At 28.2% G+C, this 17,882-nt stretch overlaps 2 protein-coding genes across 2 annotated transcripts; both read right to left on the minus strand.

Moving 5' to 3' along the window:
- Positions 1 to 155: 155 nt before the first annotated feature.
- Positions 156 to 4,572, minus strand: LOC132928885 (probable RNA-binding protein 46). Its single transcript, XM_060993824.1, has 5 exons — positions 3,534 to 4,572; positions 798 to 1,041; positions 627 to 721; positions 465 to 552; positions 156 to 209 (listed from the first exon to the last, which is right to left on the minus strand). Exons 1-5 carry the CDS (start codon positions 3,701 to 3,703, stop codon positions 156 to 158), a joined length of 651 nt encoding a protein of 216 aa, XP_060849807.1. The 5' UTR covers positions 3,704 to 4,572.
- A 1,652-nt stretch (positions 4,573 to 6,224) lies between these two features.
- Positions 6,225 to 17,431, minus strand: LOC132930579 (uncharacterized). Its single transcript, XM_060996519.1, has 3 exons — positions 17,032 to 17,431; positions 11,814 to 12,168; positions 6,225 to 8,337 (listed from the first exon to the last, which is right to left on the minus strand). The coding sequence occupies exons 1-3, from the start codon at positions 17,243 to 17,245 to the stop codon at positions 7,902 to 7,904; spliced, it is 1,005 nt and encodes a 334-aa protein (XP_060852502.1). The 5' UTR covers positions 17,246 to 17,431; the 3' UTR covers positions 6,225 to 7,901.
- Positions 17,432 to 17,882: the final 451 nt, after the last annotated feature.

A 17,882-nucleotide genomic window follows, 5' to 3' on the forward strand; every position in this document is an offset into this window, starting at 1 on the left:
AAACTATATATTGTTCAAATGGAAGTATAACTATTTTAAAAACGAATAAAAGTAATCCATAATAGGTTAGCTGTTATACTACTTTAGTTAGTGATTACAATACTAATAATATTTTTTGATATCAAAATACAAATATAGTTAGTATAAATAATAAACTAAGCTATGACTCTCTTTTTAAAAGGAAGAACATTATTATCATTTTTTTTAAACTATGAAAATGTAAAAATAATAAATTAGCAAGTAATATCCTTTAAAAAAAAATTATATAGGTAACTAATATTTCAATTTTATTTCTATAATATTGTTATTACTTTTTTTTTATTTTGATCAATTTATATTTGTAATTAAAGTAATAAATTAAAAACATTTATTTAATCAACTTTCTATTTATGTTAACTCTAGTATCTATTAAACTAAAATATAGGTACCTTTGAATATTTATTTGTTTTTAATTTATAACTTACCCAATTTTCTGTATCATTAAAATAATACATTTTAGCTCCATACATATTAAATGCATCTTTTAGTTTTTTCTTAAAAATTTGTGCTGCTCTAAATTGAATAAAAATAAAAAAACTTGTTTATTACATTTTTAAACTCTCTAAAAATAAGTTGCCATTTTTTACTTTAATGATTTAAAAGATATGAATAACTTTGTATCATCTTCACATTCAAATTTCAGTAACAGTGATGGATGATTGATAACAAAATAGTTAATTTCCTAAAACAAAAATAAGTGGGTATTAATAAATGAATAGCTGAGTAAGTATATGTAGTTAATAATATTAAACTCCTACAGTTCTGATATAGTATTTATTGTTATTTCTCTGTGATAGTCCATAGATCATCATAATTGTATTACGTAAGCTCTTTTGTACAATCAGTGGCTTATTAGTATCACTTTCTGTCAGGAATGTTCCATTATACGTTTCTATGGCAATGTCAACTGCAGCTAAACTTCTATACATTATATAACCAAAACCTTTATTCAAACCTCCACTGCCTTTCAGTAGTCGTACGCTGTAAATTGAACCACATTTTCTGAAATATAAAAAGCTGATAAATATTTTGAAGTTTAAATATGTTTCAAATTAATATCATGTCAATGAACATAAGAACATTGAACTTTTTTGTAGATTTTTTACACATCTAATTAAAGTGAATTTACTTACAAAATTTTCAATTAAAATTAAAATGCACTTAATACAAGTTGAAGTTTTCATTTAATATAATATTAATATTAGAGAACTGTAGTCAGTAAATTACTAATTAATGAACTAAATTGATAATTTGACTTCAATATTTTTAGTAAAACATGTAGATAGAAACCTATTACTGTCTAGGTAACAGAATCCATTACAAAATAAAGTTGATTTTGTTTTTGATACAAATATTGGATTGCATACACATACTTAATTAGTTTAAGAATGTCAACTACTTTTTAATTTTTTTTTAAATTCAATTTATCATTCGGTTATTATTATGAAACAAAGCGTATATTAATATTAGTTGTAATAAAATACACCTATACATTATACACAGAGCCATATTTATGCAACAACATAAATCATAATATGATATAGCCGATATAGGTAGGAACATTTGCACTGGGGTCCACTTAAAAGAACGACCCGCCGACAACAAACAAACAAAATTAATCGTATTTGCAACTTTTTTTTACACAAAAATCCTGAATTTCGACGATATTATTGAAAAGATTTCTGAACAGAAAGCAAGAAAATGTTTGTGAATACTTCAATAAAGTTAGACTTAAAAAGTTTTATTTTATACAATTATTATAAAATTAAAAATATAGGTTGACAGGTTGTTTAAAAATAATATAAAATACTTTCATTTTGTGTAATTGCAATTTAAATATTACGTTATAAAACGTAAGTACCTACTTAAAAATGTTTAATACCTATTCTCGTATGTTAAATAATTGTGTGTTAACCAATACAATTTTATTTAAGGATCTAGGGTCCAACATTTTAAATTGTACCTACTTGACCTACGAATTGGTAAATCTAAGCCTGATTAGTGATTATACACTATTATAAGCATAATTTATATCATATATATATATATTATGTATTAATATAGATCAGGAATGGCAAATTATTTGAACGCTATACATCGCTACATGCCAAAAATTACCTTTTTTATTTCGAATATACCATGAAAAATATTATACATGTATATAATAAAAATATTTTAATTTTTCGGGTGCAATGGATTTACTATCCGTGATATAGATCTATTAGACCTACTTATTAGATAAACATTATTTAACACACATAGTACCTAGGTATAAACAAATAATAATATATACTGTAATATTATGCTTTTAAGTTCTAAACAATCTAAACTAACAAATTTGGGAATGTCTGCAACTATAGTAGGTGTAAATAGTAACATTATTTTTATATGGAAATTGACGGATATAGTATTGAATTTCGATATTATAAATTAATGTGCATTCATTTTTATATCTCGTTAAAAGATAAGATATAATGTTATCGTTAATAGTCAATAAGGACAATAAGACAATAAGATACTCAATTTAAAACAAGTATCTGAAGTATCACGATTTTCGGGTGAAAAAAAAAATTGTATCGTACTAGTTAAAAGATATTACCTAATAGGTAATAACATAGCATACATTAAATTAGTTTATTCTGTGATTAAAATAGCAATAAAAATAATAATAATAGTCTATCAAAACAATATTGCGGCACGATTCCGCATCATTAAAATTTGCAAAGTGCGAAAAAATCGAGAATTCATCAACAACTTCAATGTACAATTATTATTGTTCAATAATATGATGAACGGAAAATGATATTTAACAGTATTGTATAAAATTATGGTAGGCATATCAGCTGATGAATGAGGTCATTATGCTTAACAGTCAACGGTGCTGTCTCCTTGGAATTAAATCATACGGGACAAGACAAGTGAAGGACTATTATTATACCCGTATATGTTTAACAAAATGCATTTATTTCAGCAGATTGTTTTTGTAACAAAAAAAAAAAATATCATTACTAGAGCCCGGGTTTATATGTTCTAAAAACATAAAAATATGCCAACAAAATCCGTAATCAAATTATTTTTAATATCTTTACATAAAATTATTTTATATCTTGATAAATTAAATTAAATTTTCAATGGTGATGTCGAATATATGCAAAAATATGCAAAATAAAACTTTGTATTTCTGATCTATTGACGATAATTCCAACTAGCTACTTTTTGGACTGTTTGAAAATAACATACAAATGCATATAAATCCGGGTCCTAATCGTTACACATTATGAAATACGGACCAATCGCCGTAGAATAAAATCCAAAACGCTTTATTCGGTCATCTACAGTGGAGAGAGAGGTCTCTGAATCGTAACTCACAAAGTTTTACGAGTTGAACGATAAATAATCTTAAACTCATCACCGCAGGGCGCAGGGACAAAGTACAGCGTCTCTCTGTACTATATAACAGTATAATAATATCTTTCTGTCCGGTGTATACTTACTTAGCAAAGTTGACGAACTTCTCAATGGTGTAGTGTTGCGGCAAGTTACCCACGTACACCTCGCGGTCATTGTCGGGCTCCGGGTCATCGCGCTGGCTGGTCGGCTTGTACACTATCTGCGAGTTGATGGTCATTATAGCGTAGTCCATGTCCACCAGCAAGTCAGCCATCACAAAGCGTTACGATTTTTATTGAAATTTAAATGCAAAGGACAGTGCACAAGTCGTATGTGTTGGGCTGTGCTCAGTCGGAAACCTTGCGACCAAATGAAGACGACATGTCGACGTCGAGCGAATGCGAATCCCTTGGACGGCGGCTGACCATCGGACGAGCGCAGATACGAGAAGCGGTTGACCTTGGCGGACGCAGTCGTCGTCGCTATGTCTGCCACGTCTGTCTGCATCGTTGCTCGGGGCGGCGCGGGGGACATCAGACGTTTTTATTTATACATTGCATTTTTATATATATATATATATATATATTAGTATTGATGTTATCATAACGGAATCGGCTGTCGATCGTATATAATATTGTATACTATTTTACTATTGTTGTTATAACATAATACGTATTAAAAATACTACGTAATCAACAATAGCCTACTATTATAATATTATGTGTAAATGTATAAATATTATATGATCATTATTATTGTTTTTGTTTGGCTTTTGGAGTTTAGACATCTGTAAAATATAGTACGCGTATTTTAGTATTTATACATTTATAACTCTATTACTATAAAGACAACGGTGAACGATTTTGACTTATCGTTTTGCGGTACTACACCTAAAACCACTCGATTACACGAATGGCAGGCCGGTGAGGTCATCTACCCGGTGGTTACAGATTTTTTCTGAGGGGTAGTCAGAAAGTTGATAGTTACTTTACAGTACTATACCAAAACAACAGCAAAATAGCTTAAAATTAGATATTTTTTAAGACCAAATTTCTAAAATGTTTTCATACTGTTTTTTTATTTATTTATAAGCGGTATTATTATTTATATTATATTATAAGAGCAGGTATAATAGTACTATATGCTGACGATCATCCTGTTAATTTATAGTAGGTAAATAAAAACTACACAATAATGTACAATATATTAAAACATATTATTTTATTGATAATTAATTTCTATATAAACATTTATTGAAAAATTGTTCACAATTTTAAAGTTTAATAGTATCTAAGTAAGTAAACTACTTAAAAGTAGATAAGTATATATATTATTGTTATACCTACATGGAAAAATGTTTTAATTAATATAGATAAGTGTTAAATAATTTTGTGACTTTTGTATTTTGTATTATTTTTAGCGTTTAAAAATAGTTAATATAATAAATAATTTACAATTACCTACGGATATCTTTAATTACACAAGCATGTCCAATAATAAAATAAAATAAAACAAATTAATAAATAATTTTAAATTATACGATGTATTTGATTATTTCTTATGATAATAAAATAATAATGAATAATAAAATATTCTTTCAATTAGTAAATACATTTTTTGTACAATAAATAAATGCACTATATTATATTTTCATTATAATATTTTGTAGATACCCTACTTAAAAATATCAATTGATTGTAATTAATACATTTTTTAATTAACAATAATTGATTTATTATAATGTTCATCGTAATGTATTTGTGTATACTGTACGTACCTATAAGGCATACCAAGTACTAAAGTGAATACATTATGATCTATTTTCAAAACATATAATTTAATTTAAAAAATACCGTTTAAATTGTAAATAAATTAACTATAAAATAGTTTTGTTAATCATTATTCAATTATTAATTTGGCGAGATTTAAGGTACCTGCTGTGTATATAATAAAGTTGTTGATTTATAATTTATTGGCGTAATTTGTAGAAGCTCTTTTCAATTCATCTCAAAACCCTTGAATTGTTTAATGTAATATAAAGACGACTACGGACTAGACTCTAAAATACATCATCAATTTTGTGTAGAAAGGACAAAAAATTCTGGCAAAAAGTCAAACAATATTCTCTGTAAAATCAATATAAATCCTATAATAATCTGAACTGTTGGCAATGGTTTGGGTTTTTACTACTATTTTTTTTCATTTAATTTGATTTCCAAAAAAGTAGATAACTAATCAATATTGAATAAAAAAATATATATATTATATTATGACTGTTTAGTTTCTATAAACTATTGAAATAGACTCAATATGTTTAACACACTACGACAAAGAATACCAAAGTAGATAGTTTAAATAATTTACCTCGTGAATTACTTAAAACGTACATCATTAATAAGCTTTAAAACAACTTTGTACACTTTCAATTAATATAAATAATCATAATATAGTTTAATATATACCTAGTTTCTTTTATCTAATATACATTATATAAAATATAAAAATAATAAAATGTAAAAATAACACAAATTTTACTTACTTCATAAAGATTGCTTACATATTAATATATTTTATAAGTAATACTTGCAGCTGTGTCAACGAAAACGATAATAATGTATTATTATTTAGTGAATCGATAATTTCTATAAGAAATAATTTACGGAAAACGTCAGTGATCGACTAGTGCTCAAAAGGTTATTATTTGTTGTGCTTTTGGCCCTACGCAGTAATAATATATTAAACAAATTCTATATTATAGCCTATAGAGTATAGATAGGTACTTATGTTATGTAGTATTGTTGTATTTTTTTTTTTTAATTTCGATTGTAATAATTGTTTTTATCATCTGGTTCGATATAATATAGTATAGTAAATATTTAATATTCTGTATAATATACTAAAGAGTAATAATCAAGATTATTTTTCTTTTCCATATTTAAGTAAAAATGTTTCCAATGCTTGAAAGTATTTTTCTTTTTATGTTATAACTTAAAATATATCCATATATAGGAATTTATAATAGATACATTTATAAAAATAATAAAATAAAGAATTGTAATAATATTAAAAAAAAGCAATATTTAATTTTAATTTTATTTAATTAGATTTACGAGTAGATAGCTATATAGTACATGAAATAACGTATATTGCATATATTATGTATTAGGTACATTTTTTTTTAAAAAAAAGAAACATTTGTTGAAAATATATTAACATAGTTATGAATTTTCATACAAACGTTGACATTAAAATGCGTTTTATTTAACATTTACATATATCCATGACAAAAATCACGGCTAATAAATCGTCAAAAAAGAGACGAGTATGGTTTATATTTCATGAATTGTACAAAAAAAAAACATAATATGTAACAATATTATCTGATAATAGAAATATGCGAATTATTTTGAATTTTTATCTGTAAGAGTGTTAACTGTGTGACGTATATTATGATGTATGACATGTCATGTTATTAATTCTATAAGCTTGTAATAATAAAAAGATACCGTTCTGTTCGATTTATATAATGTATATAATTAATACTTTATATGTGAGGTAAACGACAATGTTCGTTTACTTTTATTATATTTGTATTAGTAATATTACTATTTTTGTAAACTGTTTACATGACGGTATCGCGTTTGGTGTTAACTAGTTATAGTCTATAATAATTTGTACATACTTATTGCGAATTAAAAAAATTGAGCTTTAACCAAAAATCTATTAGTTTAGGCGGTAATTAAGGCGAAGAAAAAAGTGAACACGAAATATTTTAAATTAAAATATTAGCGAAAAAAGTCATAAACTATAAAATAGTATACTATAACTATAAAATATTATAGTTTATTATTTTTTAGAGGTTCGTTATAATCTATATAATTTGTACTTCCGAGTTCCAATCATTTACTAACAGCTAGCAACGTCACCAATCACGGCCGTTCGTAGTATGGACACTTATTATAGGGCGCAGGTGATTGTATTATACCTATTCGGTACAATAGTGTGAGACTATTACGTGCGCAGAACACCGACATGATACTTGTACTTGTATACGTCTATCGGGAAGGGATAGCAAACCATATTATTATTAAATGATTATATATCGTCTATAAACAGAAGACTACGCGGAGTCGATTTTATAATTAATATTTAACCGTGTGCCGTATTAATAAAAGTATATGGAAAAAAAATAACAAAATAATGTAATTATTACTTGTACGTGCGTATAAGTCGAGTTGAAAATTAAAAATTAAATTCGTTTTTGTCGTACCACTATTATATACAGTATAAAACGAATGTTTTGTCCAACGACCCGCACCGCGACGGTCGATTTTCGACTCCCTCTCCGTCCACTCCTGAAAATCTTAAACACGCCAAAATCGTCGTTCATATATTATACTGCAATAGTGTGCAGACGAGTAGTGCGCCTATACACGCGCGTGACGCGGTCACCCGCACCGGCGGCGGCGCGACTACAGACGGCTGCGGCGGACCCCGTGCACGTTGTTGGCTCGGCGTGTCGTCTGGTCGCCGTACCTTTTGGCGTTCTTCAGCAACGCGTCCCTCAGCCCGTCCGGCGTCGTCGACACTTCCACGCCCGTCTCGCAGTTTCCCCAGTGGTCGGTCTCGCATCCCGGACGGTCCGTCGTCTTGGGCAACACCGTCAGCTCCACCGACAGCCTCACGCATTCCGGCCGCGTCGTGGCGCGGACCACGGCCAACTGCTCGTGGCCGGTGCACGGGCCCCGCGTGCCCAGCTCGTAACACTGTCCGTCGGTCCAGCGGGCCACCGAGGTCGGCTGCCCGCGTTGTTGTCGCATCATCACGCCCGACCGTTGCGACGACGTATCGGCGGCGGCCCACCGGCGGCGTTCCTCCGCGCAATCGTCCACCGCGCAGACGCCGTACCTACAACGCATAAATTATGAACGCGAAAATTAATTATATATATTTTGTTTTTAGTAAGTAATTAACGGTAACGCGTTTACAAAATACAACACTACGACATGTGCAGTTATAATATAATATGATATCTCCTCGTGCACAACTATACCGTAATGTATAAATTACTATAAAATGTTTAACGTGTCGTATAATAATCTATAGAGAAATACTTTTTGGAAATCGTTTACTTTTAATATATTATATAAATATAAACGTCGTATTCATAAACCGGTAGGTACGCAGTTCAGATATATGTATATTAATGTTTTTTTTTTAAATAAAGTTATTATTATTAATATATATACTATATTTTATTGAAATATTTTCAAATTTACGGTATATTTATTATATAGTTGTTAGTTCCCAGATGGGTGACCGCGTGGGAATTTTAGCAACACACGCGCTTCGTCTAACCACAACCGTCGAGATAAAAATAGATAGATAATAATAATATCTCTCACACATAAAAAAACATGGGTTTATTGTTATTTGTTTTTTAATCGAGAAGATTGATCTCAGCAAAACAGCCCGGATTTTCTTTGCCGACACAGGTTTATATTATATAGTTGTATAATTATTTTTTATTATTAATTGCACCAGGACCAGTTCTAATACGAGCTAAATAAAATAAAATTTCATTAAAAAACAACAAATCGTATTGCCGAAGAAGATCGAATGGCCGCGGCTGCTTAGTAAATAAATTTAGCTGCATTATCGAAATGAATTGTTTTGATATTCCGCCCCTTCGGACTGTAATAAAAATATATCTGGCTATAATAAACTATAGCTCTAAGTATATATTTAATTATTGCCGTTAATACATTTGTTCGTATTTAATAACGCGACTAAATGCGATATTATTGTAGCTATCAATTTATTCTCTAATGGTGTCTATTATTTTAAACGTTTCAAAACAGGCGGTATGCAGACAGGCCGTGGCGTTCACAACGACCGACCTTAGGGAACACAAATATTTTAAGGGCACATTTTAACGGAAATTGTATTATCTAAGAAAATACGGATACGCACTATAATAAGTTTGTGACATCTGCAGAGTGTAATCGGAATAACTACTATACACGTGAATTCCGTGGATTATTATGGCTGAATACTGTGACATTACTCGTGTACGCACGTAGCAAAAGTTTGAACGTTATGGACGACGAAGGGTAGGAATGGTAAACAGCGCGCACAAACCCAGTTTGTGAACATGTATATCAAGAGAAAGAGACTAATATCTATCGTGTGGGATGCCTAGTGCCGCCGTCACGTGTATATATATATTGGCTAACATCCTCTTTTAGTTTTAAAGCTTGTTAAATTAATAACAAATTAGATAACGAACATGAGAATAATTTACAAATAAATTACACCCTAATAAATTTTTGTCTTATATTCTACAACTATGTTTGGACCATTATACCTATCGGAATATATTTAGACCTTATACATTCCATTGTTTTATATGGACATTGATTTACTTTCTAAGTTACGAAGTAAGAATTGTACCTGTTATAAAAATTAAGAGTAAACGCATATTCATCAAGTACTTTTCAGACTTTAGACAAATCAATACCACGTATATTGTATATTTGTCTACATATTTATTTTAATTAGTTTTAACACATTTATGAATTGCTTGCAAAATATCTTTGTTTAACAAAGTTTAAATATTATTATTTATAAAAAAAAAATAACTTCTGAGTAAAAATTTCCGCGTGCAGTAGAAATAAATGTTTTATAATAATTTAATATATTTTGTTAAATTTACAAAAAATATTCAACAAGAAATCAGTCTATTAGCATATAAAAGTGCTTACAATCAATAAATATAGCTGCTTATATGTCAGTGGTGTATTTATGAAGGGGTCTAACTAATTATCTAAAGACATTAAAGTGGGGATAACTGTATATTTATAGACAGTCTATAGTCTAAAGGTAAGTCTAAAATATATATATATTATATACTAAATATCTTTTCATGGACAGTTACTCCACATACCCTACCTATTCGTGTCCAGTCCTGTATCTTAGTCCATGTTCCAAAAGAACCTTATCGATTTTAATATGCCACTGTTATATTTTAAAATTTAACTTGATGGTTTTATGACGTGTGTGCTTCCTTCATTTCGGAAAAAATAGTACAATTTATGATAAAACAATTTGCACGCAGATAGTTAAAATTCAAATATAATAAACCAAGCGTATGTAGTAATTGTTTTTGAAATAAATGGCTTATATAGTTATATATATATTGAATAAATCATGTGCTGAATTTAAAGAGAGAGAGGTATATATTATGCTACTGCTACACAGTATAGTATTATTTTGTATATAAAATATATGAGGGGAGTTAAGCTTAGGAGTGTATTCGTTTGTGTATTTCCCAAAGGTCATTAATCGAATAAATGGCTGTTGGGCCAATCAATTTGAGGACAACCACTATGCGAATATAATATGTATACTGTATATGTATTAGATTAATTATAATATATTACAAGTTTCAATAGGTATACCCTTTTAGCCAAAATTGCCACTAGAATTTTTTTTTTTTTTATCTAAAATCGATGAAGCTATATATTTGTCCCAGCAGGTTTTTGGTTAATGTTAGTGTATCTAGATTGATTTTATCTAACCTTGTAATCTTATTATATTTTAGGTATATCAAACTTCACTTTTGCAAAGTTATAAGGTTTTAATATGGCATTTATAGCGACAACAGTTATTAACTTACATATGATGGCGTGCATACTGTATATTATACAAGAATTTTTGTAAACGATTTTATACACGTAATAACAAGGCATTATTTTACTCGTGCAAAATAATTATCTCACACATACTAATATGTTATTATCTTCTTGAAATTGGAATTTTTTTTTTTTGAAGATTTATTGAGTTTGGCCATAAGAATATTTCTTTAAAATATTATAATAAAATTTGATTGCTTGCATTCGTTCAACTAAATTACTAAAAGTATTATATACATATACTTATAATATAAATATCAAAGCAGAGAAAGTTAATCATTTTTTCAATTATGTTTAAGTTAAATTACTTTAATATAAAAAATAACTAAGTCAGAATATATGTAAGTTGTTTCTGAAATTTTCCAAATTTCTAACTTAGTTTGTTAGAAGTTAGTCGGTGAAAATAATAATTTAATTTAGAAGTTATAGAAAACTTGTTCGTTCAGGTGTATATAAATGCAGATACATTACTTTTCAAAGTAAGAAAATCTAGTATTTCGACCTAAAACCTTTAAAACAATCTAGGAACCTCGATGTCCCGATGCATTACGCTTCCTGTTGCATCTCCGCTAAATCCGGCACTGATAGTATGCCGAAATAGTAAAAGCGAAACGAGAGCAGGAAATAAAATAAAAGATCCAAATTGGCCGTCAATACCTACTATAATATCATAATAGTAATTGTACTCACATGTCTCCATAGGGCGTTAGCACGTGATCTCTGGGACAAGGACCCTTTGAGTACACAGGATAGCAGGGCTGCGAGTCGTTGTCATCATTTCCGGAACTGACGACGCGTACGTAGGGGACTTTGCCGCCATCGACGCACTTGCAGAAACCGTCGCCGTACCCGTCGATGGCCAACACGGTGTTAGCGCTGGCGCACAGCCGTTCACGTCGAGCCGTTTCCTCGTCGTGGCAAAACCCGTCACGCGGCCAGTACACGTCTGATTCACTGCACCGACGTAACTTGCATTTGGCTGTCAAGGGACGCGGCTCCTGCAATTGCACTTCGTCTGCCACTTTGTCCAATACCAACCACTGTCCTATACACACACTATTGTATAATAACGCATTATGAATATATCAATACAGTACTATTAAGACTTAACAAAAATATACTGCTGATAGTTTTTATAAGTAAATCGATTTAAAAAATTTCGCTCAAAATCGCTGTTCTACAATTTAGGTGCCTTAATTATACCTAGATCAACGGTAAACTGCAACAGAAAATTATAAAAGTACGTGCTTTGACAAACCACGCAAAAACGATGTGTACTATGATCGCGTGGTAAAAACTATTATAATAACGCATACATTTTTTTATGTTTATATCACTGGAATTCTCCATTCCTCATAATTTTCATTCCGAACCAAAACTGATCTTAGATACAGGTATAGACAGTAAAGTACCAATAGTACTTCTTGAAAATGAAAAAAAAAAATAAGAACTAGAAATTAAAAATTGTTTACAAAACCACCAGAAATATATATTATAATATACACACAACATATTTACACACGTAAATCAATCGACATTCAATGTCTTCGCGATCAACGCCCCTAACTAGCTATAAACATAAATAATAAATTAGCGCAAACCCTTCTCCTTCAAGTCCACGTATCTATACCGCGCCACTGGTTGTCCTCTTATGTCTTATGATATGCGGTTAGGCGTGTACCTATAATAAATTGTTTGAAACGTCTATACTATAACCTACTACGAAAGTGTCATAACGTGTGTTCTTTTTATTTTTACACGAAACGTTACCGCCCATAAGTTACGTATGATTTTTAATATTATATTACCTCCTCCGCATATCAACCATATCATTTAATATTCGCCTTCGTACTATAAGACTCTTCCTATATATAATATTACGAACGTATATTTTATACATTAATTTGTTTATGAGTAAATAGTGTTGCTTAAAATATTTACCTACGTATCATTACAATATGTACGTATACAATATATATATATAGATAATGATTAATTTCTGAAGCTTATAATATAGGCGCATATATACTTATGAGAATCAAATAATGTTATTTATTCTTAAAATTTGTCCTTGTAATTGCTTCGAACGGATTTTTAATTTATACACCACCTTTATTGCACAGTGCTTTGCGTGTATTTAATTAAAATGATAATATATTATTTAATTATTTTTATTCAGTGCGCTGTTTAGTTTCACCCAAAGCTCATCTATGACTAATTGGAAATGTATATTGGGTAACAATCGTTCAACATGGTTTATATTAAACTGCGGTATTAAAAGAAAATACAATAGTTAGTAGTCTTAAATCGCGCTGTTATAAAATATGATAAAATAATAATGTTATTAATACGATTTTGGGTTGGGAAGCGAATAGCGATTTAACGAAATAGTTTAAATAAAATAGTTCACGTACAAAAAATAAAACGTCCAAGTATTGTTTTTTAGGCCTTTATTGTTACACGATCGTATTGACACATATATCAAATGTTCATTGATATTGTACCTACTTTTACGTATTAAAGATAAAAATATGTATACAAATATCCGACAAAGACTTAACTGTACCTACCCGTCCTACCCATATTATAAATAAGCTATAAACTAGGTAAAAGGTAAAGCAATTAAATTTAAATACTTAAATATTTTAAGACGCTAAGAAATACATTTTTCTTTGACATATTTTGTGTGTATTATTTAGATCTATTAAAACACAATGAATTATTTAATTATAAAAACTTCAAATATAATTTAAAACAGTTAAATACATTTATTAGAATAAGAACAACTTTACGGGAATAATTAAATAAAAACAATTTTTAAACTTCGAGTTGTTATTAAATATTAAATTTTAAAACAATCAAAATATTTTAACTAAAAAATATCATTGTAAACTTTTGAAGTTTACTTACTTTGTTATAACCATATAATAACCTGATTTATTTTTCGTAAATACCATTCTTCAAATAAAAATTTGAAATAGTTAACTATTATTCGTCATAAATATCTACGCATAAATAATAATGTGAAATAATAGTAATAACGGTTATTTTGTAAAGTTTTGAACATGGTTATTAAAAATAATGGTTTTAAAATTAAAATAATAATAAAAAAAATGATTTGATCGACATTAAAACCTTGTAGATTATAATATTCTTAATATTTAAGTATATTTTGTCGGAGAGTTTTATTTCGACAAAGTTTAATCAATAATATAATCTATACAGTAATATAAGAATAAATTACTAATGGTATGTTGATAAATTATAATTCTGTCAGCTTCAAGTATACATATTATACTATATAGACTTAAGAGTTTGAGTTTGATAAAAATATTAAAATAATGTACATTTATTGAATTGATTTATTATTTTTCTTTACAAGTATTAACGATTTATATTAAATCGCAGTAATTAAAACTTTAATATCACGTTATATACTGCAATGAAAAAGTATATAAATATATCGACTTTAATTATCCACCACTTTATCATAATATTTAAAAAGTGAACGTTTTGTTTGTTTAGATACATTCATGAGATTTTATTGGGTAGATATTTTGAAAAATCCAACTACTAATTTAAATTAAAATAAATCTCCTCTCTGTATGGGAGATTTATTATGCATAATATGGTCTACCTAAATTGTGTTTTGTTGAATTAAAAACAGAAATACGTTACGTTATTTAATATTTTCTGATTACATTATACAGACTACGGTTTACATAATTAATTACTCGGTAGTTTTAATACCATAAATTATAATTAAAAAATAAGAGTCAATAATAGGTGTATTCTCGTTGGATTCTCTTGTAGCTGTATAATTATTAATTGACGGAAATTGTTCAAGAATCAAGGTACAAAATATAAATAATTTATTTATGCGCAAGCTCTTAGATTCTTGATTATTTATCTTCACGTATCCTTATTTACTACACGAAATTCTCGCTTTATACTTTACAGTTATATACTGACGAAAACAATACCCTTGAACTATGTTCAAATTTGGATTACTAGAATTACGTATTTACAGTTGCAGGGCATGCACGTGCAATTTTAGATTGTTTACTGTATGATGTATATACTATATTGAATGGTTAAGGTGTTTGGATTACCTTTAGTATTACAGTAGTTACTAGTTATGTAATTTTCATATAATAATAGTAATGAACAATGAGTATATGTATATTGTTTTTAGACTTTGTAACACAATATATTATTCTGGGACAGATGATTATAACTTTAAATGTATAAGATTCATTTTATCATTTAAAGAAAAATATAAAGACTATTTAAAATTATCGATTGAATCATTTCTAAAGAATTTTCAAATTATTATACTAAACAACAAAACTATGTGTATTTATTATTAAAATAACTAAAATAATTTATTATCTAAATTTAATAAATATATGTGTCTAGTATAATTCTTTCTAATTTTTGTAAAATGTATTTTACTATGTAATAAAGTATTATGTATTATGTAAGTAATCGTACCCTGTATTTATAAGGTTTAATTTAATAAAATTTAATATTTTATTAGATGATTAATACTTTTTATTTAGTTATAAGGAAAACTGAATGTTGGAAGTGGTGATGGCCCTTAACGGACCGATAGAAGAAGTATTGAAAAACAGTTTTAAGAATTAATTACTAAATATTTTACGCATTTAATTTAACATTTTTTAACCATTATAATAGCTGGTAATAATAATTTTCTAAGATTTATATCTTTATGTTCCATATTATTATGTTATTTAAGTCTTTTAATTGTCTGGAACTCAGGAAATGTTCAAGGTCTCAAACATTTTAATTGTCTAATTGTTAAATCATGTGCTCATCTTTTTTTGCAAAACATAATCATTGTTTTTATATAAATTTAAATTAATCACAACTATAATTTTTTAATTAGAAAATAATATTATGTTTATTGTACTATAGATTTTAATATTTTAAATAGGTTGGATTTCAGCCTAAGACTGTGTTACATTTTAGAGTATTAAAGATCAAGTATGACACCAAATTTCAGTGGTGAAAATGTTTGTTATTTACCATAGTTAATAATTATCAACTTTATAAATAAACAAATTATTTAAAATAAAATTGTTCATGCAATTTATTTATTTATGTATTATAAAATAATACTGTATATAGTTGCAATATACGTGTAGTATATATTCATACGTTTAAATATATATTAGTATTAATATATTATCTATCCTTTTTATAGCTTTTATCTAGTAACAATTAATAAATAATTCAATAGCGATTTATCTACTATTTTTAAGTTATTTTTAATCAAAGTTAATAGATTAGATATAATTCCAACCTCCAACTACATATATATATATATTCATTAATATATCGATGTTGTTTATTTTTAATCTTAATATGATCAAACGCAGAAAATAATAATTTGTTTAAGAGGTGTCAATATTTTTGATAAGAAGAGATAAGGAGAACGTAAAATTGAAAGGCAATAATAATTGGTCGATCTTGTTGTCATAGTAGGTACCTAAGTATATTTCAATTTCGTTTTTATTTAAATGAAATAACAATTTTTTTAATTTAAAATTATTAAGCACATTTATATAAATTTAAAATGTTAGTTACTTAATATATTTTTTTGTTTAAATGTTTCATTTAATAATATTGAATGGTCATTATTCTTGATGTTGACTATTGGTCTTTTATTGTTTGTTTTTCAAAGTATAAAATATAATACACGAAGAAATTTCACGGACCTATATTATCTACATATGTTGCTCCATATTATTACTCGTTTAATTTTTTTATTTAGGTAACCAACTTTTTTTCCATACTTTTTTAAATTATCTTTATTTATTAAAAAATATAAGAAACAGGCATGGCTTAGCGTATTATAAAAAAAAAAACGTGTCTTGTCACTAACCCTCATCGCACGGTCCTTTAGTCAATAAGTCCCAACAGCGGTCTTCGTAGACAATTTTGTTCATTGACAAACACTTTTTGTAAATGTATTCTGACTGTTCGCGGGGGTTTGGTATGGTCAAATCAGCTAAATAATAACTGAAAGCATCCGTCAACGACGCGAATATAAGTAAAGAAAAAAACATAGTGTTAGGTATATTCATAATATTTTTCATCGTTTGCTGCGATATCACTTGTTCTACTCTGAACTATCATAGAATTACTAGCAAAGTATAGAATAAGTATTTATTAAACAAAATAATCTTTAAACTCTTATCGTAAATATTACGAAAAAAAACCGTATACGAATCGCACCGACAGCTCGCTGATTCGAAATGAACGAATTTAACGACGAACCGCCATTTATGTTTTATATACGTGAATATCACGCCGTTATATTATACGCGCATTATATTATTGTAATATGGCCTATGCGTCTCCCTCCTAAACAATTCAAATATCAGTCGGTTGGGTTATATACAGCTAGTGTACGGCGTATGGGGCCTTGAAGCTTTCCCGGGTTATCGAGACGATTACTCACCATCGTGTGTACAAAATTGACCAACCGTACTCTCGTAGTGTATCCGGATAACGTATCCCAAATCCCAGCCTATATATATATAATATATGAGTCTCGTGCACTATTTCCTGAAGTATATATGAATATACACGTGTAGTCCCAATATGACTACAATATTATCGTTTTTAGATATTATTTTCTTCTTACATACCTAATATATGTTTTGACGTAATATTTATGTCTCGTACCATTCGTACCTATCTGTCAAGCGTAATCTGTGTACGAAGCACAAT

Source organism: Rhopalosiphum padi, chromosome 4, assembly GCF_020882245.1.
Source record: "Rhopalosiphum padi isolate XX-2018 chromosome 4, ASM2088224v1, whole genome shotgun sequence".
NCBI lineage: Eukaryota > Metazoa > Arthropoda > Insecta > Hemiptera > Aphididae > Rhopalosiphum > Rhopalosiphum padi.

Excerpts from the sequence above, each read along its gene's own strand:
- LOC132928885 (XM_060993824.1), bottom strand. The coding sequence starts at position 3,703 with ATGGCTGACTTGCTGGTGGACATGGACTACGCTATAATGACCATCAAC. Across the intron at positions 1,042-3,533 it reads AAGTTCGTCAACTTTGCTAA|AAAATGTGGTTCAATTTACA; the intron begins GTAAGTATACAC and ends TTTATATTTCAG. Across the intron at positions 210-464 it reads TTAATGATACAGAAAATTGG|TTTAAAAAAAATGATAATAA; the intron begins GTAAGTTATAAA and ends ACATTTTCATAG.
- LOC132930579 (XM_060996519.1), bottom strand. The coding sequence starts at position 17,245 with ATGAAAAATATTATGAATATACCTAACACTATGTTTTTTTCTTTACTT. Across the intron at positions 12,169-17,031 it reads TAAAGGACCGTGCGATGAGG|GACAGTGGTTGGTATTGGAC; the intron begins GTTAGTGACAAG and ends GTGTGTGTATAG. Across the intron at positions 8,338-11,813 it reads CTAACGCCCTATGGAGACAT|GTACGGCGTCTGCGCGGTGG; the intron begins GTGAGTACAATT and ends TATGCGTTGTAG.